The sequence below is a fragment of the Antechinus flavipes genome, chromosome 2, assembly GCF_016432865.1.
Source record: "Antechinus flavipes isolate AdamAnt ecotype Samford, QLD, Australia chromosome 2, AdamAnt_v2, whole genome shotgun sequence".
In the NCBI taxonomy this organism is placed as follows: domain Eukaryota; kingdom Metazoa; phylum Chordata; class Mammalia; order Dasyuromorphia; family Dasyuridae; genus Antechinus; species Antechinus flavipes.
The window spans coordinates 482,336,306-482,363,918 of NC_067399.1; the positions used below are offsets into that span (position 1 = coordinate 482,336,306).

At 33.9% G+C, this 27,613-nt stretch overlaps 1 protein-coding gene across 1 annotated transcript in view; it reads right to left on the reverse strand.

The window, feature by feature from the left end:
- Nucleotides 1–27,613, reverse strand: part of ITFG1 (integrin alpha FG-GAP repeat containing 1) — a 298,986-nt gene that overhangs the window by 54,295 nt on the left and 217,078 nt on the right. Inside the window, exon 13 of the mRNA XM_051979798.1 lies at nucleotides 15,927–15,970. Coding sequence (XP_051835758.1) covers nucleotides 15,927–15,970 — 44 coding nt within the window. The remainder of the gene's footprint in view (nucleotides 1–15,926; nucleotides 15,971–27,613) is intronic.

Genomic DNA, 27,613 nt, shown 5'->3' on the forward strand with positions numbered 1-27,613 from the left:
TCATGTTTTTTGGGACTTTCTGTAATTGGCTTGTTCATCATTTTTCATGGAACCATTACCTTTGTGTACCACAGCCTGTTTAGCCATTCCCAATTAATAGGCATCCACTCCTTTTAGTTTAAAATTCTTCGTTTTGTTTGTATCATGGACCCCTTTGACACTCTAGTGAAGCTAATGGGACCCTTCTTAAGATAATTTTTTTAATGCATAAAATACACAGGATTACAAAGGAAACCAATTATCAAGGTATTTAAAACAAAAACAAGTATACAGACTTTAGATTAAGAATTCCTGCACTGGGATCAAATACAAATTCTCTGGTGTGCCCACATCCATACCTTTGAACAGTTTATTCCCCATGCCTGGAGTTCTTTTCCTCCTCATCTTTATCTCATAGAATTCAAACTCAGTTACAACCTCCTATGTGAAACATTTCCTGATGTATAGCACTCAGTGGTTCTCCACAAAAATTACTTTGTATTTACTCTGCACATATTTATACATATATATTTTGTTTCCCTTGATTGAATTTAAACTCAATGAAGGCAGGAATCATTTCATTTTTTGCTGTTTTACTCTTTAAGGACTAGCACAGTATATGACTTGTAGGTATTTAAATGTGTAGTGATCAACTGATTAAGGTTAGAAAAAAATATTGTACTCTATAGAGAAAGGCACACTAATGATTTTATGTTTTATGAAAATATTTGTTATTGTGAAAACTAAACAAATACTTGTTTTTTGAAAACATTTTACTTTGAAATACTTAGTATCCTTTTTAGGAGGTATTAGTGAACAATATAGTAAAAATCGTAATGTTTCTGGTAGCAATGCAAATAAGAAGAGTAAGCTAACTGCAGCTTGGAGGAACTAGAAAAATAACAAAAACTCAGCTGAGATAATTAGGAAGCTTTCTGAACTGTTCATTAGATCTGCAGTCCTTTCATTTGATTCTCCTTTGTGCAGATCTGAGGAGTGTGAACTTGAAGTGAGTAGTCACTTGATGAGGGAAACAGAAAAAGTATGGCCCATATAAAAATCCTAACATTAGAATTGATCCTTATTTTTTTCTTTCCTAATGATGAAACAAAACAATTTTACCTTTTTTTTTTTAAAGGGCAAACTTCCAGATGGTCTGGCAGATAGCCAGCACATGACCTCAAAGTGGCAAGACCTTGTCAGTGTTTCCGCAGGAGTCAGATTGCCTTGACAAGCACACAGGCAATTAGAAAACACTGGGAAGCTAAACAAAAAATACTTTACAGGGATATTTTGGCATAAGAATATGATAACAATCAGTGGCAAATTCTCGTAAAAATCTAACACCTACAGCTTTCTAGCAGTTATTCAGTTTCAGTAGAATGAAGACTTAGCAGTAAAATTATATGTGACTTCATATTATGAATGACAGCCTGGCAATATAGTAGAAGTGGGTATCCTCAATAAGATTAAAATGTAACTGGAAATGTTTAATAAAATGAATAAAAATACCATGTGACATAGATAATATTAATTTGTTGTTTTCTAAGAGATAGTTTCTATTTGAGTTTGACACCATTGGCTAGAGAGCCTCTTGCTTTACTTGATGAGTTCAAGTCATTTGCTCTAAAAAAGAATGTCATTCCATGGAATGGAAGAAATATAATATTGCCAAGATAGAATCAATTTTCTTTGAAATATTATAGTGAATGGGTAGATGCCACAGGAGAGGCAAATGTGCTGATTTGCTGAAAAGGAATATAGTGAAGTTCTTAAATTACAGACTAGTGAGCTTGATTTATATCCCTGGGAAATTTTTAGACTGTATTATTTAAGATATCATTTGAGAATATCTAGAAATGAAAACAGCGATCACAGAGTCAGCATAATTCACAGCCAACATGTTCAAAACATGAGACACCAGAAAAGTTTCATTTCCTTTTTGGACAGTTATTAGATTGTCTATCAGAGGAATGTTACCTAGAATTTAGCAAAGGAGTTTATAAAACTCTTTAATGCAATACAGATAAAAAAGATTGAGAGACAGGAACTGGATGGAACTGGTTGGTCACCTAAAAGGTAATCATTAAAAGTGCAGTGTTAATTTGGAAAGAGGATTCCAGTTGAGCACCCAGTGAAGTGTGTTTGGTCCTTGTTGTCTTGAACATTTTTATTAATGACTTAGATAATGGAAAAATGGCATACTTATAAAATTTGCAGATCATACAAAGCTGGACTAGCTAAAACAATGGCTGGTGGAATTAGGATGTTAAAAGGTTTGGAGAGGTTAGATAATTAGGCTGAATCTTAACGTTTGAAAGGCATAATAATAGTATAGTCTTATACTTAAGCAAAAAAAAAAATTAAGTTCACAAGTATGACATAACAGAACTGTGGCTCAATATGATTTCTTTTGAAAAGGGGTCTGGAAATTTTGGTGAAGTCTAAGTTCAAAGTGTATGATTGACAGCCAAGAACACTAACATGATGGTGAACTGTATCCAGAGAGAGACGTTGGAACTAGGAAGATAACAATTCTGTTGTGGCCAATCCTAATCACACAATACTTTGAATCTTGTATTCAGCTGTAAGCATTACAGTTTAGGATGGATAATGGATAAGTCAAATAATATACAGATGAAGCAGAAGGATTCAAGATTATTCTATTCCTCAAAATGAGCAAAGGGAACTAAGGAAATTTAGCATGGAGGTGAAAAGACTTAAGTGGGACAAAGGATTAGTTCTCAAGTATTTGGAGTGTTATCATATGAAAGAAGGATCAGGTGTGTTTTGCTTGGTTTCAGGCAGAACAAAGAAATAGCAATGGTTAGAAGTTGCAGAGAGATAATTTTAATCTTAATGTGAAGAAATGTCTTAAACATCATAACTTTTCAATCTAGAACAAGCTGCCTTTTAAAAGGCAGCAAGTTTCTTACTACTTGTGGTCTTAAAAGAATAGTTGGAGGAGTACTTGTCAGACATTTTTGGGAGAAAGTCCTTTTCAGATATTTGTTTGTATTTGTATGGGATTGTGTGACTCTGTTCTGATTTTAATCACAAGTAAATTGAATATGTATAACTTTTTAAAGTTGTTTACTGTCTCAGGGAGGGGGATTGGTAAGAGAGGGAGACAGAAAATTTGGAACTCAAATGTTAAAAATTATCTTTATATGTAACTGGAAAAAGATGACATTATTAAAAAAAACAAAACAAAAGTAAATGCAGAACATTGAGGGAATGTTTTTATAGTAGGAAGGACAGTGAAGTAGTAAATAAGTGATTTAGCTTCGAGTTCTGCTCTTCTACATATCATCTGTGTGACTTCTGTACAAGAGCTATACAGAAGTATTGTTGTACAGAAGATTTCTAAGGTTCTTTCCAGCTGTAACAAGTCTGTTGAACTGAATTTGGTTTCTGACATACATGATCTGAATACTTAGTTATTCTTCCCCCACCCCCACCTATTTTTGGCAATTTGTGCTTTATCCACTCTAAAACTGTGCTTTTTGCCTAAGCACTGCCCTATTAATGTTCTTGAGCCCTCATGCTGCATGTGGGAGCCTGTGGACAATGGACAAAAAGCCCAAAGACTCTGTTTTGATTTGTAGATAGTGACGTAATACTTGGTACACGGTAGGTACTTAATAAAAACTTGCTGATTGATTGACAGTGTTCTTCAAGGTCAGAGCCTCCTGACTTTTTCTTGGTGTAATATGTATTCCTGACTGAGCTAGCCACTGTGCCATAGGTAACTCATCTTTATCTACTGTTCACCATAATCAAGTGCCACTTCTCATACCCACTAATGTGCCAATGTAGGAACTCTTACTCCCTTTGTCTCTTTATTAGTGTGGCTCTTCTCTCAGCTACACTGGGTTTATATTGTAGGACATTATGTTCTGTTCTTTCTTTGGTAGGTTCTGTAGCCCCTTAATCTTCCCTCATCATTCATTCCCTACTGGAGGGGATTACTGATTCCAAGGGCCTGGAGGATGCCACGATGTAATGGGCTGAGGCTTGAGTTGATGCACTGAGGTCCCAAGCACATGAGGCTAAATAGTAATTGGACCATACTCTATTAATAGATAAGCTTGGAGAGAGAATGGCCCCCACCCACTCTTTGTGCAAGTCCTGATGTGTTGTATAGGAAATGACGATTTTGGTGGGTGGAGGCAGAGGAGTGGAAAAGGAAAGAGAGGAGAGACTTTTGGGATTGCCATTGCCACGGTTGGCTCAGCTCGCGTCTCTCTCTGCTAGCTGATTTGTTTCTCTTCTTCTTTTTGCTTTTGCTGCTTTCGACAACTTTTCTGTTTTGTTAAGTGTCTGAGGCTGGATTTGAACTCAGTTCCTCTTGACTTCAAGGCTGGTGCTCTTTCCACTGAGCCATCTCCTCCCCTTCCCTGAGAGCTTCTAAATCTAGCACTTTATGCTATTAACTTCTTGATTTTTGACAAAGATGCACTGGCTCCGGCAGACAGGTTTTATAACCCACCGGAAGGGCAATGTCCAGTGCGAGCGGCTCCACTATCTTTAGATAATCGCCAGGTGATGTGGAGAGACCCAGAAAGTGGTGAATGGAAGGGACCAGATAGGCTAACTGCTTGGGGGAGAGGGTTTGCTTGTATCTCTACAGGTGGAGAAGGAATCAGATGGGTACCAACGAGCCGTATTCGCCTTGTCCATCGCAGAGAGACGGAGCAGACCCTTGAAACGAAGGAGAAGACCCAAGAAACATCGGGTGGTTCTGTTGCTGATTGTGCTCACCATTGAAAGAGTGTGGCAGTTATGACGTTTGACTTATGGACATAGAAAATCATTGGACTTCAAAACCCTCAGAAATCATTGGATTCTCTGAGACATAAGATTGTTGTAGGACTTTAAAGCCCTCAGGAATCATTGGATTTTCTGAGAAATGATAAGACTGTTACAGGACTTCAAAATCTGCTGGAATCATTGGATTCCCTAAGACATAAAAAGACTTTTGCTGGACTTCAAAAACTTGGGGGGATCATTGGATTCCCTGATATGTGAAGCAATGGACAATAGACTGGTTTTGGACTATCTCTTGGCTGCTGAAGAGGTGTATGTGTGACTGCTGTTTACATACTCTCCTTCTAGGACTTTTGGCAATCTTTTACAACACAATGTTGATTTATATTGTTTGTTATACCGTTACTTGGATGGATAATGGATAAGTCAAATAATATACAGATGAAGCAGAAGGATTCAAGATTATTCTATTCCTCAAAATGAGCAAAGGGAACTAAGGAAATTTAGCATGGAGGTGAAAAGACTTAAGTGGGACAAAGGATTAGTTCTCAAGTATTTGGAGTGTTATCATATGAAAGAAGGATCAGGTGTGTTTTGCTTGGTTTCAGGCAGAACAAAGAAATAGCAATGGTTAGAAGTTGCAGAGAGATAATTTTAATCTTAATGTGAAGAAATGTCTTAAACATCATAACTTTTCAATCTAGAACAAGCTGCCTTTTAAAAGGCAGCAAGTTTCTTACTACTTGTGGTCTTAAAAGAATAGTTGGAGGAGTACTTGTCAGACATTTTTGGGAGAAAGTCCTTTTCAGATATTTGTTTGTATTTGTATGGGATTGTGTGACTCTGTTCTGATTTTAATCACAAGTAAATTGAATATGTATAACTTTTTAAAGTTGTTTACTGTCTCAGGGAGGGGGAGTGGTAAGAGAGGGAGACAGAAAATTTGGAACTCAAATGTTAAAAATTATCTTTATATGTAACTGGAAAAAGATGACATTATTAAAAAAAACAAAACAAAAGTAAATGCAGAACATTGAGGGAATGTTTTTATAGTAGGAAGGACAGTGAAGTAGTAAATAAGTGATTTAGCTTCGAGTTCTGCTCTTCTACATATCATCTGTGTGACTTCTGTACAAGAGCTATACAGAAGTATTGTTGTACAGAAGATTTCTAAGGTTCTTTCCAGCTGTAACAAGTCTGTTGAACTGAATTTGGTTTCTGACATACATGATCTGAATACTTATTCTTCCCCCACCCCCACCTATTTTTGGCAATTTGTGCTTTATCCACTCTAAAACTGTGCTTTTTGCCTAAGCACTGCCCTATTAATGTTCTTGAGCCCTCATGCTGCATGTGGGAGCCTGTGGACAATGGACAAAAAGCCCAAAGACTCTGTTTTGATTTGTAGATAGTGACGTAATACTTGGTACACGGTAGGTACTTAATAAAAACTTGCTGATTGATTGACAGTGTTCTTCAAGGTCAGAGCCTCCTGACTTTTTCTTGGTGTAATATGTATTCCTGACTGAGCTAGCCACTGTGCCATAGGTAACTCATCTTTATCTACTGTTCACCATAATCAAGTGCCACTTCTCATACCCACTAATGTGCCAATGTAGGAACTCTTACTCCCTTTGTCTCTTTATTAGTGTGGCTCTTCTCTCAGCTACACTGGGTTTATATTGTAGGACATTATGTTCTGTTCTTTCTTTGGTAGGTTCTGTAGCCCCTTAATCTTCCCTCATCATTCATTCCCTACTGGAGGGGATTACTGATTCCAAGGGCCTGGAGGATGCCATTCTTCCACTATTCTGGACAAATGAGACAACAAAGACCTTTGTGTACCATAAAAGCACTGTTTAAATGTCAATTCTTGTGTTCTATGACCTTCTCATCTTCTCTGCACTGAGGTCCATGCTGCCCCAATATTGAAAATCAAATGGATCCCATCAATTCAAAGGACACAAAAGAGAACCTTTGTATCACTCAAAATAAATTGATATTCTATTTTTGGCAGCTGTATTTTTGATTGTGATTTGTAGAATAAAGGACAATAAGGAAAAGTGGTATAACCTAGATTAAAGCTACCATAAATCTAAAAATGAATCCTTATATTTTATATCATATGGAGAATGTGTTGCTTCCATGAAATGTAAACTTTTTTTTTTAAGATAAGCTTATGATTTTATAAGCATCTGTGTTCCAATGAATTTAAAGCCCATACAGTAACATTCCCATAGCTTAGAGAAAATGAAGGTCAGTGGTCTGATATGTAGTCATTTGAATCAAAATGATACTGCACACATAGAATGACTGGAGAATTAATTATTTGAAGGAATAATCATGTATTTAGTCTGCAAGGGCATATTAGATAAAAATTGAAGCAACAGAATAAGAGGTGGGAGGTAAGAGTTATATGGTGATCCTGTTATATGGTGATCCTGTTATAGGACTTAGAGTACTGAAAGGTTTGAGCTAAATCAAAATGTGCTGGTTACAACAAAGAACAATCCCCTTCATGTACCAGAGATAACAGAAGAGAGGTATACCACTTTTGGAGTGAAGCTGTATGGCCTGGTTCCACCAACTGTACTGAATTTCAACAAACATTCATTAGCTATTTACAATGTAATCAATAGCATTATGCCATTGATCTGTCTCATGACTACTCCAACTTACTTGGGAAGGACTACACAGAGCAGAGTCATTTACAAAAGGAAAGAAACTGAATTCTTATTCCTTGGATTATCAGAATATGAAATTTACCCATATCTAAGAATTGGATAATTTATGAGACTGCTTTACTTTATAAACTATGTTTAAAATTTTCATACACACAGCCTGTACAACAATTTTCTTTAAAGATAATTCTGCTCTTCATCAAAATCAGTGACATATTTCCATGGAAAGAAACTACTGTAATAGTCAAGGTTAGAAGTGATGAAAGCCTGTACTACAGTGGCAGTCATGAATAGAGAAAAAGGGAACTGCTGCCAGAGATGCTGTAGAGAGGTAATTTATGAGGTTTGGCACAGATTAGATATGTAGGGTAAGAGTGAGAAGTTGAGAAAGATACCATCAAGGCTGTGGGGCGGGGTATTTTTGACAGTAACAAGGAAGTATAATGGGGAGTGGGGAAACCTGGAGAAGATAATGACTTCTGTTTTAGATATGTTGAATTAGAGATTCCTTTGGAACATCCAGGTTGAGAAGCCTAAAAGAGTGGTATGTGATGTAGTTCAGGAGAATGAGTAGGGCTAGATAAATAGATCTGAGACTATAGTTAGAAGAACAGCTAGCTTTTATATAGCAACTCAAGGTTTGCAAAGAACTTTGCATAATATGTTAATTCCTTGGATTTTCACAACAACCCAGAGAGGGGTGTGCTATTATTTACCTCATTTTACAAATAAGGAAACTATGAAACACAGGCAAGCAACAAGATTTGCCAAGGATCCCATGTTTCATAAGTCTTGGAGGCTAGAATTAAATTCAGGTCTTCCTGACTCCAGGCACGGACCTCTGTGCATTGTGCTAGCTGCCACCTAGCTGCCTCCAATGCAGGACAGAATCATCTGTAAAGATAGGATGAGCGAGCTTTCATCCTATATGATTACCTATGAGTAAGAGGGAAGGGCCAGGATAGAGCCCTGAGGGATACTAAGAGTCAGTAGGTATGATATGGGTGAAGACTGAGCAAAAGAGACTGAGGAGGAATAGTCAGATATATTCACAGAAAGAAAAATTGGAGAGTGAGAAGAGTGTATCTAGAAGGTGGTCAACAGCATCAAGTGTCAGTGTAGATGTCTAAATGGGGCCATGCTCCCTTTGCCCAGTCTGATAGCATTCTGATAAGGAAGGGGCAGCTCTGCTTCTTGCTGCAGAGGATTTCTACAAGTTGGAGTAAGGATCAGGAAGGGCCTCTCATCAGAACGGTCAGAGATTTATGATACATAATACTTTCATTTTTAAACCCCTGGCACCTACTTTTTAATATATAGGAACTGCTAACAACAACAACATACACATATAATTTTCTAACACTTTAAGTTTTGTACAGAGCTTTATGAATAATCTCATTTGATCTTCACAATGATCCTATGAGGTAGGTGCTATTATTATCCCTACTTCACAGATGATGAAGATAAGGCTAAGAAAAGTTTTTGACTTGCCTGTGATTACACACTAAGATTGACTGAGGATTTAAGCTTAGATCTTTCAGAGTCCAGATCCAACACCCCCTCTTCATTGTGCTACCTAACTGCTAATTTCAGAAATAGTGGCCTGAAAAGGTTAACGTATTTCCTAGAATAAGTGGAAGAGTTAAGCACTAGGATAAGACCATTGAGCTTTTTTGGGATATAGTCTCTCTGGGGCTTAATATCCTTAAAAGACTATGCCAAGAAAAGCTATGACACATTATATCTTCTTGGGGAAGGTACAGGCTGTTAGGGATATTATGATTGTGTGAAACCAAGAGTTTCATTCTTAGGTCAACACCAAAATAACTATAAAATTTAGGCTGCCTGCAGGGGGAATAGAGGATTTACTCAAATTTAAGATTTTTCTTAAAAACTTCTAAAGGGCATATAAGGAAGATGTTTCCAGTTCCTTTCATGACTTACTTGAGAAGTCCTGGTGTTGCAGAAAACATTAACCTGGAAAACAATTCATCTGCCTTGGACTTTTAGATGTGTTGCCTATTTAATTCTGAACAACTGAGTTATTCTTAGAGTCTTAGGGAGTTTGTTATTTGACTGATCAATGACATTATTTATGGTCCTAAATATTTTTTTAATCTTTTGTTTTTATACCACCAGAAAATTTCCCAGTATTTCTCCTCCATCCCATGTAAAAAATAATATTTTATAAAGAAAAGGGAAAAAAAAGGGGGGGGGGAAGCAAAATTAATCAATTTGAACATGCAATGTTTCCTACATGTGGCCCTCTCACCTGTGCAAAGGAATGGGGAGGAGGGTATCTTCTCTGTTCTCTTCTTTGGGGCCATGCTAGGTCTTTGCAATTTTGCAATATTTGCTTTTGATTGTTTTGTAGTTGTTCTTTCCATTTACCTTCTAATAATCACAGTATATGTTGCTAATTTGGCTCTGATAGTTTCATTCTACCTCAGATCATGTAAACCTTTCTATGCTTTTCTGTGTTTATCATAATAGTATTTTCTTAAAGCAACACACTAGTACTGCAGAGAATCATAGTAATTGATCTTGAAAGAATTTATGAAAAGAAAATATGGGAATTTATGATGTGAAAAATGTATGAGGGCTAAGATGAACTTTTTATTTTCCAGGAAGAAAGTACCTATTTTTCTCATGTGAGTTTTGCCTTTAGAAGTCATAGTGCGTGTTTTTTTTTTTCTTTTCTTTTTTCTTTCTTTCTTTCTTTCTTTTTTTTTTTTGGCTTTCAGGTGTTGGTTGTATTTTCCAATTTAGTTCACCCACATATTTACTTGTCATGCTCCTTATTTCTGGGAGATAATACAAGAAATCTCTTATTTTCTTTAATGCATTTTTTCCCCTAAAAACTCCAATCTGCTTTTTCCTTAGACCAAGGAAACCAAAGAGATGGAAAGGGCAGATAGAACAGGGTGTCCACGTCACTGCTTTTCCCTTTACTGTAATTCAGCACAATGAAATATGATCATCATAAACAAAAGAAGGTCTTTGAGTAAATCTTATTTTTGGAAATATTATGTTAAATTCAACTACCAAACACATAAGTTGTGTCTGTGATAGAGGGAATAGTGAAATAAAGGTAACTAAGCCAAAAATCAATTAGATTATGGACAAAACAAAGAGAAGAAAAACAATTTGAGATAATTTATCAGTGAGCTGTTAAACAGAACTTGCTGGTTCAACCCTAGAGGTCTCTCTGACCGAAAACATCAACGACTTAAAAGCTATTTTGCTCTGCTACACACACAGGCCAGGTTTAGCAATAGGTTGAAACAATTGATTTGGACCACCAAATCTGAAAACCACTGACTGTGAAAACATAAAGGATAGATCAATTTTCCCCATCAAAGATTACAAAAGAATATTTGAGGACTTACTTTGTAAGTATATCAATCACTCCCTTTGTGCTCAGTTAACCATAATGCTAAAGAGGATGGGAAGCATACTGACATTTGTTTGGGGAAGAATGGTACTTAATTTACCAATTTCAGTCCATTATGGAGCAATGTAAAATTGTAATGCAATTAAATGTAATTGTAATGTAACAGGCTTTAAAAAGGAATCAGTTCCCCAAGGTATAGCTAGACTGATGTATGACAGAGAGTCAGCAGAAGAATTATCTTCAGGGTGGAGCCAAGATGATAGAGAAAAGGCAGGAACTTGCCTGGGCTCTCTCACATTCCTCTCCAAACAACTTTAAATAATGCCAGATAATTTCTCCTAAGAAGATTACAGGAGTCCTTTTATTGACACTGGGTGCAGGATTCTGTTATATGGACCACATGTTGATGTGAGTTACAACTCCAGAGAGAGAAGGAATACTAGCATACTACATCTTGCAACTACAGTGGAGCAGGGACCCTGGTCACAGTTCCAGTGTAGAAAGAGTGATTGTGGTTGGTTACAGAGCAGAATATAGACCAGAAGAGTAGTAAAAAAACCTTTTCTTAGATATATCATTTTGAAAGAACTGAAAACTTCTTCCCTCTTTCTTCCACCAAATTAACTTTAAAACTAGCTGCAAAAACAAAAACAAAAAAAGTCCTTTCCCCTCTGGAAGCAAAGCCCCAATTTAGCAAAGAGTTAAAAAGTAAATAAATAGACTGGAAAAATAAGCAAAGAGTAAAAAAAGATCCTAACCATAAAAAGTTAATTATACTGACAAGAAAAATCAAAACACAAATTCAGAAGAAACTCAGAATCAAAACTCCTACATACAAAGCCTCAAAATAAAATGTGACTTGCCTTTAGGCCATGGAAGAACTCACAAAAGATTTTTAAAAATCAAGTAAGACATGTAGAAGATAAACTGACAAGTGAAATGAGAAAATCATGAAAAAAAGAGCCAGCAGTTTGGCAAAAGAGGCACAAAAAATACTGAAGAAAATAACACATTAAAAAGCAGAATAGGCCAAATGGAAAAAGAGGCACAAAAATTCACTGAAGAAAAGAACTCCTTAAAAAGTAGAATTGGAAATGAAAAAGAAGATACAAAAGTTCAAAGAAGACAATAATTCCTTAAAAATTAGAATTGGACAAATGGGAGCTAAAGACTTTATGAGACATCAAGAAATAAAGCAAAATCAAAAGAATGAAAAAAAAGAAGAAAATGTAAAATATTTCACTGGAAAACAACTGAAATGAAAAACTGATTCAGGAGAAATAAATTAAGAATTTTTAGATTACCTGAAAGCCATGATCAATACAAACCTACTCATTATCTTTTAAGAAATTATCAAAGAAAATTATCCTGATGTTCTAGAATCAGAGGGTAGAACAGAAATTGAAAGAACCCACCAATCACCTTCTGAATGGGATTCCAAAACTGAAAAGTCCCAGGAATATTATAGCCAAATTCCAGAGCTCCCAGCTCAAAAAGCAAATACTGTAGCAAGTAGCCAAAAAGAAACAAGTCAAATATCATGGACTTATAGTCAAAATAATACAATATTTAGCAGCTTGAAGCTTGGAATATGATATTCTGGAGGGAAAAGGACCTAGGTTAAGAAGAAAAATAACGTACTCAGCAAAAGTAAGTATAATTCCTACCGAGGAAAATACAGACCTTCAATAATATTGGCTTTCACGTACTCCTGATGAAAAGACTAGAGCTGAATAGAAAATGTAACTTTCAAATAGAAGATTCAAGAAACATGTAAAGGTAAAGAGGAAAGAGATCATAATAGATTCAATAAAGTTAAACTTTACATTCCTATATGGAAAGATGATGTTTGTAATTCCTAAGAACTTTCTCATTATTAGGGCAATTAAAAGTATAAATAGAGGGCATGGGTATGAGTTGAATATAATAGAATAATATCAAAAAAATGAAATTAAGGGGTGGAAAAAAGGAAAGAAAGATGGAGGTAGAATGAGATACACACATTAAAGAGGCACAAAAGAGCTTTTATAGTGAAGGAGATATGGGGGGAAGGAAGGATTATTCTCATAGGAATCAGCTAAAAGAGGGAATTCATAAACTTCAGTTGGATATAGAAAACTACCCTGTAAGAAAGTGGGAGTAGGAAGAAGAGGTAAGAAGAGAAGAATGATAGAAGGGAGGACTAAGTGGGGGAAGTGCTAGTCAAAAGCAAATCATTTTTGAAGACGGAGAGGGTAAAAAAAGAGAGAGTAGGACAAAAGGAGAAAAATAGTATAGAGGGGAAGACATAGTAATTATAACTGTGAAAAATTTTTTTACAGCAAGTTTCTCTGATAAAGGTCTCATTTCTCAAATATATAAAGAATGGAATCAAATTTCTAAAAATAAAAGCTATTCCCTAATTTGTTGATCAAAGGATATGAACAGTCAATTTTCAGATGAAGTAATCAAATTTATAATTATATAAAAATGTTTTAAATCACTATTAGAGAAATGCAAATTAAAACAATTCTGAGATCTCATCCCACACCTATTAGATTGGCTAACATGACAGAAAAAGAAAATAACAAATGTGGGAAGAGATATGGGAAAATTGAGCTACTAATGAACAGTTAGGAGAACTGTGAACTGATTTCAGCCATTCTTAAGAGCAATTTGGAATTATGCCCAACAGGCTATAAAACTATGCATATCCTATGCCTCAGCACTCCACTATTAGGTCTGTATCCCAGAGATTATAGATAAAAAAGAAAAAGGACCTATATGTACACAACTATTTATAGCAGTTCTCTTTGTGATGGCAAAAAATTCAAAACTGAGGGGATGCCCATGGCTGAATGATTGAACAAGCTGTGGTACATGATTGTAATGGAATATTATTGTAATATAAGAAATGATGTGCAGAATACTTCCAGAAAAATCTGGAAAGACTTTAATGAACTGATGCGAAGTGAAACGAGCAGGATCAGGAGAATAATGTATCTAGTAACAATAACATGGTATGATGATTAACTGTGAACAACTTTAACTATTCTCAACAATACAATGACCCAAAACAATTCTGAAGGACTTATGATAAAAAATGCTAACCATCTCCAGGAAAAGAACTGATGAAGTTTAAATGCAGATCAAAACATACTTTTAAAAACTTAATTTTTCTTGAGGGTTTTTTTTTTTTTTACTGTTTTCTGTCACAACATGACTAATATAGAAAGATGTTTTGCATGACGACACATGTACAAACTATATCAAATCATGGGGAGGATAAGAATCAGAAATTCAAAATTAAAAAAAAGAATGTTTAAAATTGTTCCTATTTATAATTGGGGAAAATAAAATGTTAAATATATTTTTAAAAAACAAAAATAAAAAAGAAGAGTTACCTTATTAACTAACTTTAGCAGTGAAAAAAATTGTAATTTACCAGCTTTTGTAGGGAAGGAAGGGGGATTAATTCAAAATCTTACTGTGATGATACTTTGTAGCATGATAAAATTACTCTGAAATCAAAATCAATATGAAGAAGGCAAACTTTCAGAATGTAGACAATTTTCAAAAGTAGGTACATATTTGATGGACAGAACACTGGGGAAGTGTGTTGTGTACTTCCTATCTTTGAGTTTGTCACTTTCGTTGTGATCTATTATATCTTTGGGGAAGGAAAATGAAAAATGTGAAAGGCTGTTCAACAGGATCTGAACCTCAAAGAAAGTCATAAATGGATAAATGGGAGGTTAATGTATCAACTGCTGAGAACCCTGAGGGAACTAAACTGTCAGAGTAATCAATCTAGGAGCAGTTTTGCAAATTGGACTTTACTGATGTGACTTTCAAAATGATTTCAAGAGAGTATTCAGGTTTATTTGGAGGCTAGTTTGCATAAGGGAGAAATACTTTATATATGCAAACAGATAAAGAGACAGAGAGAAAATGGGAAATGGACATGGAGGAAGGGAAAACCCTCAGTGTAATTTGTTTGAAAGTTACAGACTTCATCATGAACTCATTTGTGAGAATGTGTAGCCAAGACAATGAGCTAGATTGTACTTCTCTTCTTCCCTTTCTTGGTCTTTTGATGAATATGCTAATAAGTAGAAAATTAGCTAAAATCAGAAGAAAAAAAGAGCAAAGCATATGGGCAGAGTGAAAAACATGTTAGAGTTGGAGTCTGAAGACCTGGGCATTTGTATGAACTTGGGCTCAACACTTCTCTGAGCCCAATTTTCTTTTTTAGACAAATAGGAAGCATGCTGATCAAAGGCACCTGATGATTCTCTATCTAGGACTCAATGAAAGGAGAACCCAATTAAATGTAAAACTACCAACAAACTTTACATATCACAGAGGCAACAAAGTTCTTAGTACTTTTCCCACTGATAGTATGATTATGCTAATCAGCACATGTTTACTTGAAAATTTTCTTCTCTGTGCACAAAGAGTGTATACAGCCCTTTCTTTTGATTTCTGGAACACTCAAATTGAAATGTTACTAAATAATTAAGGTAATTAAAACATTCCTGATTATTCACTTCAAATTCTGATATTTATAAAGTATAAGAAAATGATTTATTTATTATGCAGAATATTTTGAGGTACCAGGGAAAACTTGAGAACAGTGGATGGATGCTAGATCTAGTCAGGAAAACTGCAGTTCAAAACCTGCCTCTGGTACTTCCTAGCTGTGGGACCCTGGACGAGTCCGTCAGCTCTCTCTGGTTCACTTTTGAAATCTGCAACAAAGAGTCAGGAGCATATGTGTAGGCAGGAACAAATGGGATAGAATAAGGAAAGTGCTTTGTAGATTCTAAATTGCCACAGAAATACTAGTAATTTTTAGTTGATAGTAATTTAACCACCATTTGACAAAGCCATTTAATTAGTTTGTCATCAGTGAGGCCTTGGGGAAATCCCTTAACTAAGTCACTCTTTAAGCTTTGGTCTCCTTACCTGAAAAATGGGCATAATAGTTCACAAGGTTATTATGAGGGTAAAATGAGATAATAAATGAAAAACAGTATGCAAATCTTAAATTACTATATAAATGAACTATCCTAGACAGTATTTTATACTAATATTTGCAAATGATAGTTGTTGTGACTTACTGTTATTTTACGAGGGCAGTCATTAGAACAGAGACCACTGAGAACTGTTGAAAAATAAAAAAAAAAAATTATTATTCTTATTGTTAAAATGACAAGCCAAATGTTTTTAATCTCTTCTATTTTTTTCTCTTTATAGTCCAAGAATGTACTATATTGATTCACAATTATAAACAGAAAGAAATCTAGTTCCTTTAGATATGAGCAGGTGAAATTACTGTTGTCCAACTTAAACTAACATTTCTTTTTCTTTTTCTTTTTTTTTTTTTTTTTGCTGAGGCAATTGGAGTTAAGTGACTTGCCCAGGATCACAAAGCTAGGAAGTATTAAGTGTCTGAGACTGGATTTGAACTTGGGTCCTCCTGACTTCAGGGCTGGCACTCTATTCATTGCACCATCTAGCTGCCCCTAAACTAATATTTCAAAGGCTTTTTCTGACCTGCCCAACTTGATACTACTTTGCAAAATCTGTAGATGAGACAATTAATCACTGCAAGATTTTATGACACTTACTTACTTTTCCTGTTTTTCAATTGGTTAGCCTAATTTCAACTGAGACTATCAGGGACATGGTAAATGCAAACAAATTAAAATATGTGCCAAAAATAGCAAAGAGAACACTGAACTTTTTATATCTCAAACGAACTTTTCCATTGATCTTTAAAGTGGCCAATTATTTCATATATGATTGACAAGTTATTGTTCAGAATATAATTGTAAAAATATTAAAGATGACCAAATCTTTGATTTATATATGATATATAAACACACACACACAAAACAAATATAATATACATAATATTATTCCTTACTTTCTTTTCCTTTATATCATCAGTAATCCTATCCCATCCAACCCCAAGTAAAATACGTGGTTTTTATATATTACAGTTTATATATTATGGATTTTATATATTGAACATTAGACTTAATTAGTTAGGTCATGATTATTTTCTCTGATACAATAACACCTTTCTTAGGGGAAGATTTCATATACTTAATCAAAAGCCATTGAACACTTAATAAATGTTTAGCGAATGAATAAATATCAAAGAAAATATCTGTAATGGGAAATTGTAAATGGGAAAAATAAAAAGTTCTCATTAGCTAGCAGATTGTTCCATTATTAATTCTTAGCAGAATGCTATTCATTAAGTAAAATTTCTTTCAAAAATAGAGACTTCATCTAAGTTTATCTGACTTCTTTGTTTTTTTGTTACTGAATTTGCTAATAGACTAAGATGTAACCATCCATAGTTTAAATGTTCACTTCCTTATGCTCATTACCAAAGAATAATGATAAAAATGGCTTAATGATAAGTTCCCCAATTTATTCTGGATTTTGTACAAGCAAAAAGTAGAATTACTAAGACAGAATTATAGAAATGTCCATCAGTATTCCATAATAGAGAACAAGCCCAGGACTCAGGAAGACCTACCTGAGGATTTCCATTAACATTGCCAATACTTGTATATTGAGTATTCTTCATAGCCGAATCATATTACAGTATAAGGCTTATATAGCTGGGTCTCATTGTCTTTAGTCTACCATGATATACACATTCCTTTCAGTGGGAGTACTGCCTGTATGACATTTACTTCATTATGCCACTTTCCTGCCCCAGAACCTAAGAGGAAATCTGTTGTTCACATTATTATCATGCCTATGTCCATAATATGATCTCATTTCAATGCAAAATGTAGAGTGGTGAGCCTGGAATCAGGAAGAACTTAGTTCAAACCCAGCTTCAGACATTTACCAGCTGTGTGATGCTAGGCAATCACTTAACCTGTCTGCCTCAGTTTCTTCAAATGTAAAGTGGGGATAATAATAGCCCCAACTTCCCAGGATTGTTATGAAGATCAAATAATTTTTTTGTAAAGTGCTTATATTTTTTAAGCACTTATTATGTGCAAGATGAGATGCAGGATGGATTAATGCATATAGATTCTGTTTTGACCTCTGTAGTTTGAATCTTGTTTTTGGTATATTCTAGTTGTGTGAACATGGGGAATCATTTAACATTTAACATTGACAGCAAAATAAAAAAAGAGATATGTAAGGTACCATGGTAGATAGCTAATAATGTCTATTGAATGCAGGAATGAAAAAATGAAGTCTAAGAGATGGTGGCAGTAGCCAACATGATAATTCAAGATGAGAACTAAATTTCTCCCTAAAATTCCTATCCATGAAATTTTCTTTGGAGTCTCTTACTCCTCATTATCAGAGGCACTAGTGAAAACAAATCCTAACTTTGTAATTAAAATATTTGAAAAATCAATAGATCAATGGATTAGCACCAACTTTCTGAAATAATTTTTTAAAAATCAGAACTTCTATAGCAACATTTTAGAAACAATAAAAAATATTTATTGCTAACTCCTGCCTTATAAAAGTAATTTCCATTAAAAAAATGTCTGTGCAACTAGATTTGTCTTTCTGTTGGTGTTTTTCATTCTAACTTTAAGATGACATGATCACAATACTAAAATACTTAGCCACTTAAAGCTTTGTTTTTTTTCCCCCACAGAATTTATTTAATGAAATCAGCTCTACCTATAAAGTGCTTTTGAATCAATACATTTGTGGCAAAAGAAAAACTGCCCATGGAATATAAATGGAATGTGAGGATTATTTTATTTGGTCTTAGACTTAAAAAAAAAATTCCAAAAGGAACCACCTGTTCTTTCAACATCAATTCAGTGTCAGCAAGAGGACTCTTGTTTAATTGAGAATGTTGTTTAATTAAGAATTTGGTCAGAACACCTAGATATGTTATTATCATAAAGGTTAACCTGTGCTCAAATAATGTCTCAACTATAAAAGTGCTTGACCTTTTCAGTGACATTCATGCAGTTACTGTAATAAGTAATGAAGGACTAATCTACTTCCCTAAATCTCCTGGGTTACCACAGAGAATACAGAAATCATGCAAGAGCAGAAAACAAATGTGTTTTATTCAGCACTGGAGGATATACTGCTCTTGCATAAATACAACAGCATCAAGTAAAAAATATAAGCAAAACTGACATTTTGGCTTTGGCAGTAGCACCTTCTGTCTGAGCTTTACTTTTCCTAGCAGTAAAATGGTAGGGAATGTGTTGTGAGAGCTTATTATGTACCTGAGGTAGTATAATTAGAAAAGATGTGTAAACTCAAAGTCCCATGATGCTAGATTTTAATGGATCTGGGATCTCATTGAGGTGGGTAAGGGCAGTTTATAAACCACCCATACCTCATCTTAGATAATTCTTATCCCTGTATTCTCAGAAATCCTTTACAAGAACTCAACATGCTTGCAGCCTTCTCTTAAAATTATATGGGTGCTAACACAACATGTAGAATATCCTTATTTTTGCTGCATAGCAGTTTATCATTAGCAAGATATTTGCTCCCATGATTTTCTCCATTGCTATCTGGGTAGCTTGCAATCTGGATTCTTTGTTGATTGTAACAAGGATAAAATAGATCCTGCAGATGTTCTTTTTTTGCAAATAGCATTGTACTGATAACATCAATCCCTCTAATACTGCACAGGCTTCTAAATAAGAACTTACAAGAATCTGTCCCTAGAAATCCACACAGGAAAAATCAAGTAGATGAAGAGTAACTGTTTTCCAGATTATTATATGTAGTTGTATGAATGGTTCATTTAGCAAGGCAGTCAGTATACACACATATGTATGTGTGTATAAGATATCTATATCTATATATCTTATAGTGATAGGGACTATGAAGTGGAAATGGTGGTATTATCAGAATTAGGATTCATAAACAGACCCTAAAGAATTATAGGATCATGGACAAATTCAACACACATACATTTATATATACCCATTATCACCTAACATTCTACCATTCTACTGTTCTATTCTCCCTCTGCTGTACAAGCTGTGCCAAGCTTCATGCTTCTGATCTTACTGTTAACCTTTTGAGACAGAAATGACCTAAACTAACCATTTCCCTGGGTTCTGCCTGATGCCATAAAGAAGATTCTGCCTATACCTCCTACCCACAGATCACCTAGTGACCATGGCAAGCAAGGAGAGAACTGTGAACTTGGAAGCAGTGACTGGTGGAAAAAGCTCCACTTCATTTCAGAGTAAGTATCCCAAATGAGTAGTCATGGGTGAACTGTAATTTGGATCACAGTTATCATTACATTATCTTTTGTGCCTCAAATCCATTAATCTTTCAAACTTCCTTATTACTGTTGAGGTCACTCCTCATATTTCCAGTTACTCAAACTTTCACAATTTGTGTCATCTTTGATTTTTCCCACCTCACATATATAATCACTTGTTAAAATTTATTTTGCACTTTCTTTTATCATACCCCTTCTTTCTATTCATACAACTTTAATAATTTCTTGCCAAATCCTTTTTTTTTTTTAAACATGCAATCCCTACCCTACTTTAGGTCTTTATCAACTGTTGTTGTAATAGTTCCCTGATTATTTTTCCTGTCTCAAGTCTCTTCTCGCCTGAAGAAATTTAATTTCCCCTTTGATAGCCTTTTCTCAGACTTTATTCTCCTTAATTTCTGTGTAACTTTTAAAACTGCTATTCCCTCCTTTTGATTCTGTGATACTTTTTTTCTTGGTTTTCCTTCTATCTGTCTGATTTATTCTTTCGTAAGCTCCCTTTTTAAGTCATTATTTCTCTTCTGTATACAAAGCAAGAGTGGTTACTAAAGCTCTGTATTGAGTCATTTTTCCTCCTCTCTCTACTGTTTTTCTCTCATCAGTCTCATTGATTCTTGTTTATTCAATCTATGTATCTAATCCTAAATTCTTTCTAAAACTTCTGTCCTGGATTGTTAATTAAATACTGAACATTTCAACTTGAAATTCTAGTTGGCATCTCAAATTTATCATGTAAAAAATGGAACGCATTATTTTACTCTCTCAAAACCTGCTCATTCCAAACATCTAAGGATCCAAGTGACCTCTTTGATTCTTCTCTCACATCTCCTTATCAGCTGCCAAACCTTATCACTTTTCTTCCTGCAATGTCTTTCTTATATGTTATACTACTCTCAATTTATATGGCCACAATCGGTAATTCAAGCTCTTATTACCTCTCTCTTCAACTACTACATTAGCCTATCTCTAGTCTCTCCTCTCTCCAACCATCCTCCACGTAACTATCAAATCATATTTCTAAAATACAGGTCTGATCATGTCACTCCTCTACTCAACAATCTTATTAGCTTCTATTATCTCTACACAAATACCAGTTTGCAGACATTCTGCCAACTCAGCTTTTATATCTTTGTCAGAAATTACTGGAGATTTCAGACCTCAGTAATTTGACATTGCTTTCCTTGTTCTCACAGTTGCCAGTATTTTTTACTTTCTCAAATTACTTTTTACTTGCTTATCTGTATATTATTAAGTTATATCTCTCTAGTAAAATTTAAGCTCCTTGAGGAACTGTTTTTTTGTAATCCTACTGCCTTTATACATTTGCTGAATTGATTTGAAACCCTACAGATATAACAGTATTCTACTAGAGGCATTAAAAGTTAGTCATAAAAGGTCAATACAAAGGAAAAGTAAAACTGCATTAATGTAGTTGTGAAATGCATTGAATACACTATATACTACCATAGTGAAACAAGTCCATTATACTCTGTTAGCTTCTTGAGGAGGGATTTTTCATTTTTTATAACAGCATTCACAGAACCTGGCACAAGGTAATGATTGGTTATTGTATTTGTTAGAAGATAAACCTCAAGTTCATTTTTGATACCACATTTTCTGTTGGTATCATATTAGTTTAAAGTCTTTCAAAAGTCTGCTAAAATAAAGAAAAACTTAAAAAAGTCATTCAATGGTTTCTAGAAGTCAGTGAATGCTAAAGAAAGAAAAAATAAATTAACATCAGCTAAGAAATACAAGATCGGCTACTTTAATTCTAATGGGAATCATATATATATATATATAAAGGTTAATTACACACATAGCAGAGCTATATGGCTTGCAAGAAAAGTTTGGTGTTGCTTTCAGTCATATTATAAACAATGTTCATCTGAAGATATTGAAAAATGTGAGCCAGATGTAATAAGATAATTCCATGGATGAACTTATTCATTTGTTTATTCCACTGGTAATATTATTAATACTTTAAAAGAGTCAATAATGGATGCCTACATGATCTCAAAGAACTCATGTAAAAATCCCTAAATATATTGAGTTGGACTTGGAGTCTTATTTAGCATGAACATAATCCTTATTTTTTTGTTTTTAAGTTTTCATTAATTAGCTTCATTGTTTAAAAAAGATATTAGTAAAATTATAAAGAGAAAGCAGCTTGTAAGTGAATATAGATTTTTCTGTATTCTGAATAAGTGGCTATTTAATTAATTTAATTAACATCATCTAAAGTTAATGAAATTGAAGTAAAACTGAGATTAGAAATGGAGAGATTCAGTGCTATAAAAAGGCAACTTCAATCCATTTGAAATAATCATGAAATTACGTGATGATGGTATTTTCATACAGATTAAAGATATGGAAATTGGATGATCTATAAAAGGATCACTTTTCTTTTTGGGAAGGACACAGAGAGACTATATAAATGGGAAGATCTTCTCTGTGATGTGATGCATATCATAAGCCACATAATAGTAATAGTTAGGATTCTTGATTTTAATCACAATTCTATTACTCACTGTATAATTTTTAGCAAATCCACCCCTTTCTCTGGTGCTATTTCCTTTTCTAGACTTGTGGGTAACAATAACTATCCATAGATTTTTGGATGGGCTTAGGAATGTCTCATTTGATTCAATTCAATTCAGTGCAACTTAATTAAATGCTTTCAATGTACCCTCTATTGATAATAACAATCCTTTATAGTTGGGTAGGAATTTATGGTTTTCAAAGTCCTTTCCACTCATTCCCTCATTTAATTCTCTCAATAACTTGATGGGATTGTCTAGTGGGAAAAAATAGCTCTCCTAACTTGTCAGGTTCAGGAAACAGCTAATAATATAATATTGTTGGAATATCAAGTTAATGAAGGAGAGTAGTATGAAATAAATTTGGGTGATAGGCTGGAGTTCAATTCATAAAATACTAGGCTGAGGAATTTCCACTTTATCCTAGAAGTGATGGAAAAATAACTGAATGTCTTTGAGAATGGCAGGGACATACCTGGTCAAGTCTGTGCTGTAGCAATTTTATATTGGCAGCTTTGTGAAAAGTAGATTGGAATGAGAAGGGAGAGAGGACAAGCATGGAGATTAAGTAATTCAGAGAAGTGGCTTATGTAAGTGGAGAGAAGGCTACTGAGTACCTGGGAAATGAAGATGCACTATCTTCTATGACCTCCCCCTCCTAAATGTTTCTTTTTGATGACTGGGGAAAAGTGAGTGGAAGGGTAGATTGTGATAGCCTCCCTTCAAATGTCAATTTTAAATTATAATCTATAATGTCAAGGATATGAATAATTGAGGTATCAGTATTCTCCTAAATAAATGTAGAAATATAATTTCCCAGGTGATATAAGGATCAAAATTTCATATATGCTATATAATTTTAATATAGAAAAGGAATATTAAAATCATCACAGCTATTTTATTACTACTCTATTAAAAGCCTAACCTCAAACACTGTCCAACAGTTTAGGAAAAATGTACACTTTTTATATAAATGTTTATGAGTTTATTGAAAGAATCATACTATGTGTGTGTGTAGCAAATATATAAAGAACCCAATCTTCCCCAGGAGATTAGAGGGGTATAGGTAGTGAAAATCCTGGAAGTATTACAAAAAACAGGTCATTATTCTTATCTTTTCCAATTACAATTGACTTTAATTCTGAGATTCATGGAGAAGGAATAATTTATTTATTTATTTTTAGATCTTTCTATAGTAAGCAATTTAGGACTCACAGTAAATACTGTGAGTTGACATACCAGCTAACCTCTGCCAAACCACACACCCTCTAAGCCTCATTTCTTTAGCAGTACAGTCATGTAAAGATCAAACTGATTCACAGGCATGCTCTAAGAGTTCAAATTTTAACAGTGTTCTAAAAGTAGCTATATTTATCCACTCAGGCAGAAGTTCTAATATAGCTTTGACATTTGACATTTATTTTATTTTTGGCAAGACAATTAGGACTATGTGTGTTACCTGGGGTCACACAGTTAGTAAATGCAAGTGCCTGAAGCCAAATTTGAACTCAGGTCCTCCTGACTACAGGATGTTACTATACTATCTAAGTGACCCCTCCATTCAGCATATGTAACAGCTATTATATAGTTTATTAGAAAAGTGGTTATCAATATCCCAGGAGATTTCATAGTCACAACATGTTTTGCACTTTCATCTGATAGCTAAGAAAATCATGGTCCAGAGGGGAGAAGTTAACTTTTGTAAGGTCACAGAATGAATTAGTTACATGTGGAAATTGTTGTTTGCATACACCTTCCCTATTAGAATCCCTTAACAGTAAGAACCCTGTTTAGCATAGTGCCTAGAAACACCAAACATATAATAAATGTTTGTAGATTGACTGATTTATATAATTGGATATAACTCAGTTAATATAACTTCCAGTTCAAGTACTATTTCCACTAGTTGGTCCAGAAATATCTTATTTACAAAATATTAATGAAATGCATAAAGTATAATTTATTCTAGAGGGTGAGTTGTTTATAGAATTAAATAAAACTGTAATTAAAATGTTTAACTTGCACTGACATGATGCTTGCAGCTATATGAAAGAGAGGTAATCTCTGAAAAATTACTTAAAAATATGGCTAATAGAATGTGAAATTTATAATTTCCCCTCAGAATTTTCTGGCATCTAAAGGATAATCCTAAGTATATTGTATGGATTTTTTTGTGATGAATTTATGGGTAGATATAAACAAAAGTAATATAGAATGGAGAGAGCACTAATGGGTAGTGCTGTATATCACTGAAGGAAATATTCTTGATCAGTGAGATAACAAATATATAGGATGCTATGATTCTATGATAACAGTCTATATTACATATAAGGCTATTATATATATATATTCTATTGTTAAAGGCAATATATAAAAACATACCTTTTGTTACGGAAGTCATCTTCTAAGTTGTTCCAGATCACTGTTGTTCTATATTATATTATTTTTATTTCCAATAATATAATAAAATTTTCTATTATATGTGGTGTCTAGTTAACAAACAGACATGGGTATCTTGATGCCAAATATCATGAATATAATATAGTTACTAGATTTTTATTATATTGGTGAAATTTATATATCATGAGTAAATAAACACAGGATAAGAATGCAGACAATTAATTATTCTCTTTCTTTTTTGGCTTTTAGATATTGAGCAAAAGGTAGATCATAATAAAAAAAGGTCAAATAGCCCTACTTAGAAGTGGCCCAAGAGTATGTCTTGCTGTTTCTGTCATCTTTCAAGTCATAATTAAATTCTAAGGATTGCACAAAATTTATTTGAACAAAAGATTTGAAATATGTTCTTTCAAAGAATGTCATGCTATTATTAAACAGAATTAATACTCATGAAATGTGACATGGTAGGATTTTAAAGATATGATACTTTACCTTGTAATAGTGTTTATCATATATGATATATGGAAGGACTACTACAACTGGGTTCTAGTTCTGGCTCTCCCTCCCACTTAATGTGAGTAAGGGTGAGTCACTTAAGTTTTCTATGTTTGATTTTTTTTTTTTCAATTGTAAAATAGAGATTATAGAAGTGATGCAAAAATCATAATTGGAGGGGTTTTTCCAAATTCTCAAGTAGGATGAACCTAATTAATATATAATTAGGAAGTATAAAACAACATAAAAAAATACAATACAACACAGATAATGCCAATTTGTAATTTTCTAAGTCAATAGGAGGTTGTAGAGATTTGTTTCTATTTGAGTTTGACATCAGTATTTATCCATCTGTGTTGGGCTTACTGATGTTTCCCAAGGGTGATGGGTATAGTCATAATTAAGCTATGTGAGTGGAGAAAAACAAGGTTATGAAGCCAAAGAGGAAAGAAGAGAGTCAGAGATTGTGAAACGTAAAAGAGACATTTGGCTTTAAAGCAATTAGAGAAAGAGGGGTCACTGCTTCTCTAACAAGGCAAGACCTTTACCTCATTCTGTGCATTGTGATCAGGATTTAGGATAAGCCTCGCTATAAGGGAACAAAGAAAGGCACATGGATTTGTTATATTGACTATAATAACAATTGTTATTGGGTCATGTGTATTCTTGGCTTTTTTTTTTTTAATAACAATTATTTTCTTGATGTTAAGCCTATTTAAAAGTTAGGAAGACTATCAGTTCCTACGAGATAATTATCAAATTGTTGAAAGGATAAAATAAGGGAATGAATCAGAAAAAATTTGGAAAACTGTAAAGCACCACACAAATGTAGTGGATTATTATTATTACTAAAGAATACACTGTTAGGTTCTTTCAAATCTATCTCATATTCAGAACTTGCTAATTTTTTACAAGTGACATCTCTTAAATTCCTCAGAAAATAAGTCTCTCCGATGCTTAAGTGAGGATCTATATTATGAACTTTCATTACTTTTTCCTTTTCCACCTATCTATCTCAATGAACTGGAGTTTCACAAAAACAGAGAAATAATATTGGATCAGATACAAATTTAAAAATATATGTGTCCATTATTAGCAGAAGTCAGAACAACTTTCAGTTTTCAATCACTTCAGAAGTAATAACCTTAGGTATTAAAACTCATATGAAAAAGAGAATGTGATCATATTCTTAGAGGAAACTTAAGAAAAGATCCTTAGGCTGGGATCTCTGCATGGGATCTCCATGCTATAGAGTGCTGCTACACATGACAAGTTTTTTCCCTCTTTACTGGCACTTAGTTCTTTCCAAAACAAAAACAAAAACAAAAAACAAACATGAGGCTTCACATGATGGAACTTTCCTCATATGAGGGCAAATGTCACAGAATGTGCTGGTCAATTAAGTCAAATTGTTGGAAAATCACACATAAATCCATGCCTTGGAAATTCAGTCATGCAATTGAATTGCTTTTATCAAGCTTTCTGATGCTTGGTAATAAAGTAGGCATCTGTTTGCAGAAAATATAGATAAATATGCATCATACTTTTGCAAAATATACTTTGCTCTTTTTTTTAATATTCTGAATATTCTTTCTACTGTATAACTATCAAATTAAAAGAGCATCAGGTTTAAGTTAGAGTATTCAGGGTTTAAATCCTAGATGTTCCAGTTACCATCTGTGTGACCTTAGGCTAGGGTATTTCACTTTTCTGGCTCTCAGTTTCCTTATCTGCAAAAAGAAGTTTTTGGATTAAATAGACTATAAGGTTGCTTCTGGCTTTACATCTGTGATTCTATATTATTCTCCTGAAAGCAATAAAAAAATTCTTCATTTTTAAACTTATCATTGTAAGATATAACAAATATGTGATGAAATTACTCCAAAGTAATTTATATGATTCTGTTATTTAACTAACATATTAACTACACATTAACTAAAAACCTATGCTAATGATTTTTTTTTTCATTGAATTGAAAAATCTTTTCAGTAGGAAATTTTCAGTAGTAATTTATATTCTTAAATGGGCTACTTACTGTTTTGTAGTCATTCTGTTTCTTGCTTTTCTGGAGTACTCCATGAATCTATTTTTCTTTTTAATTATTCCAAAG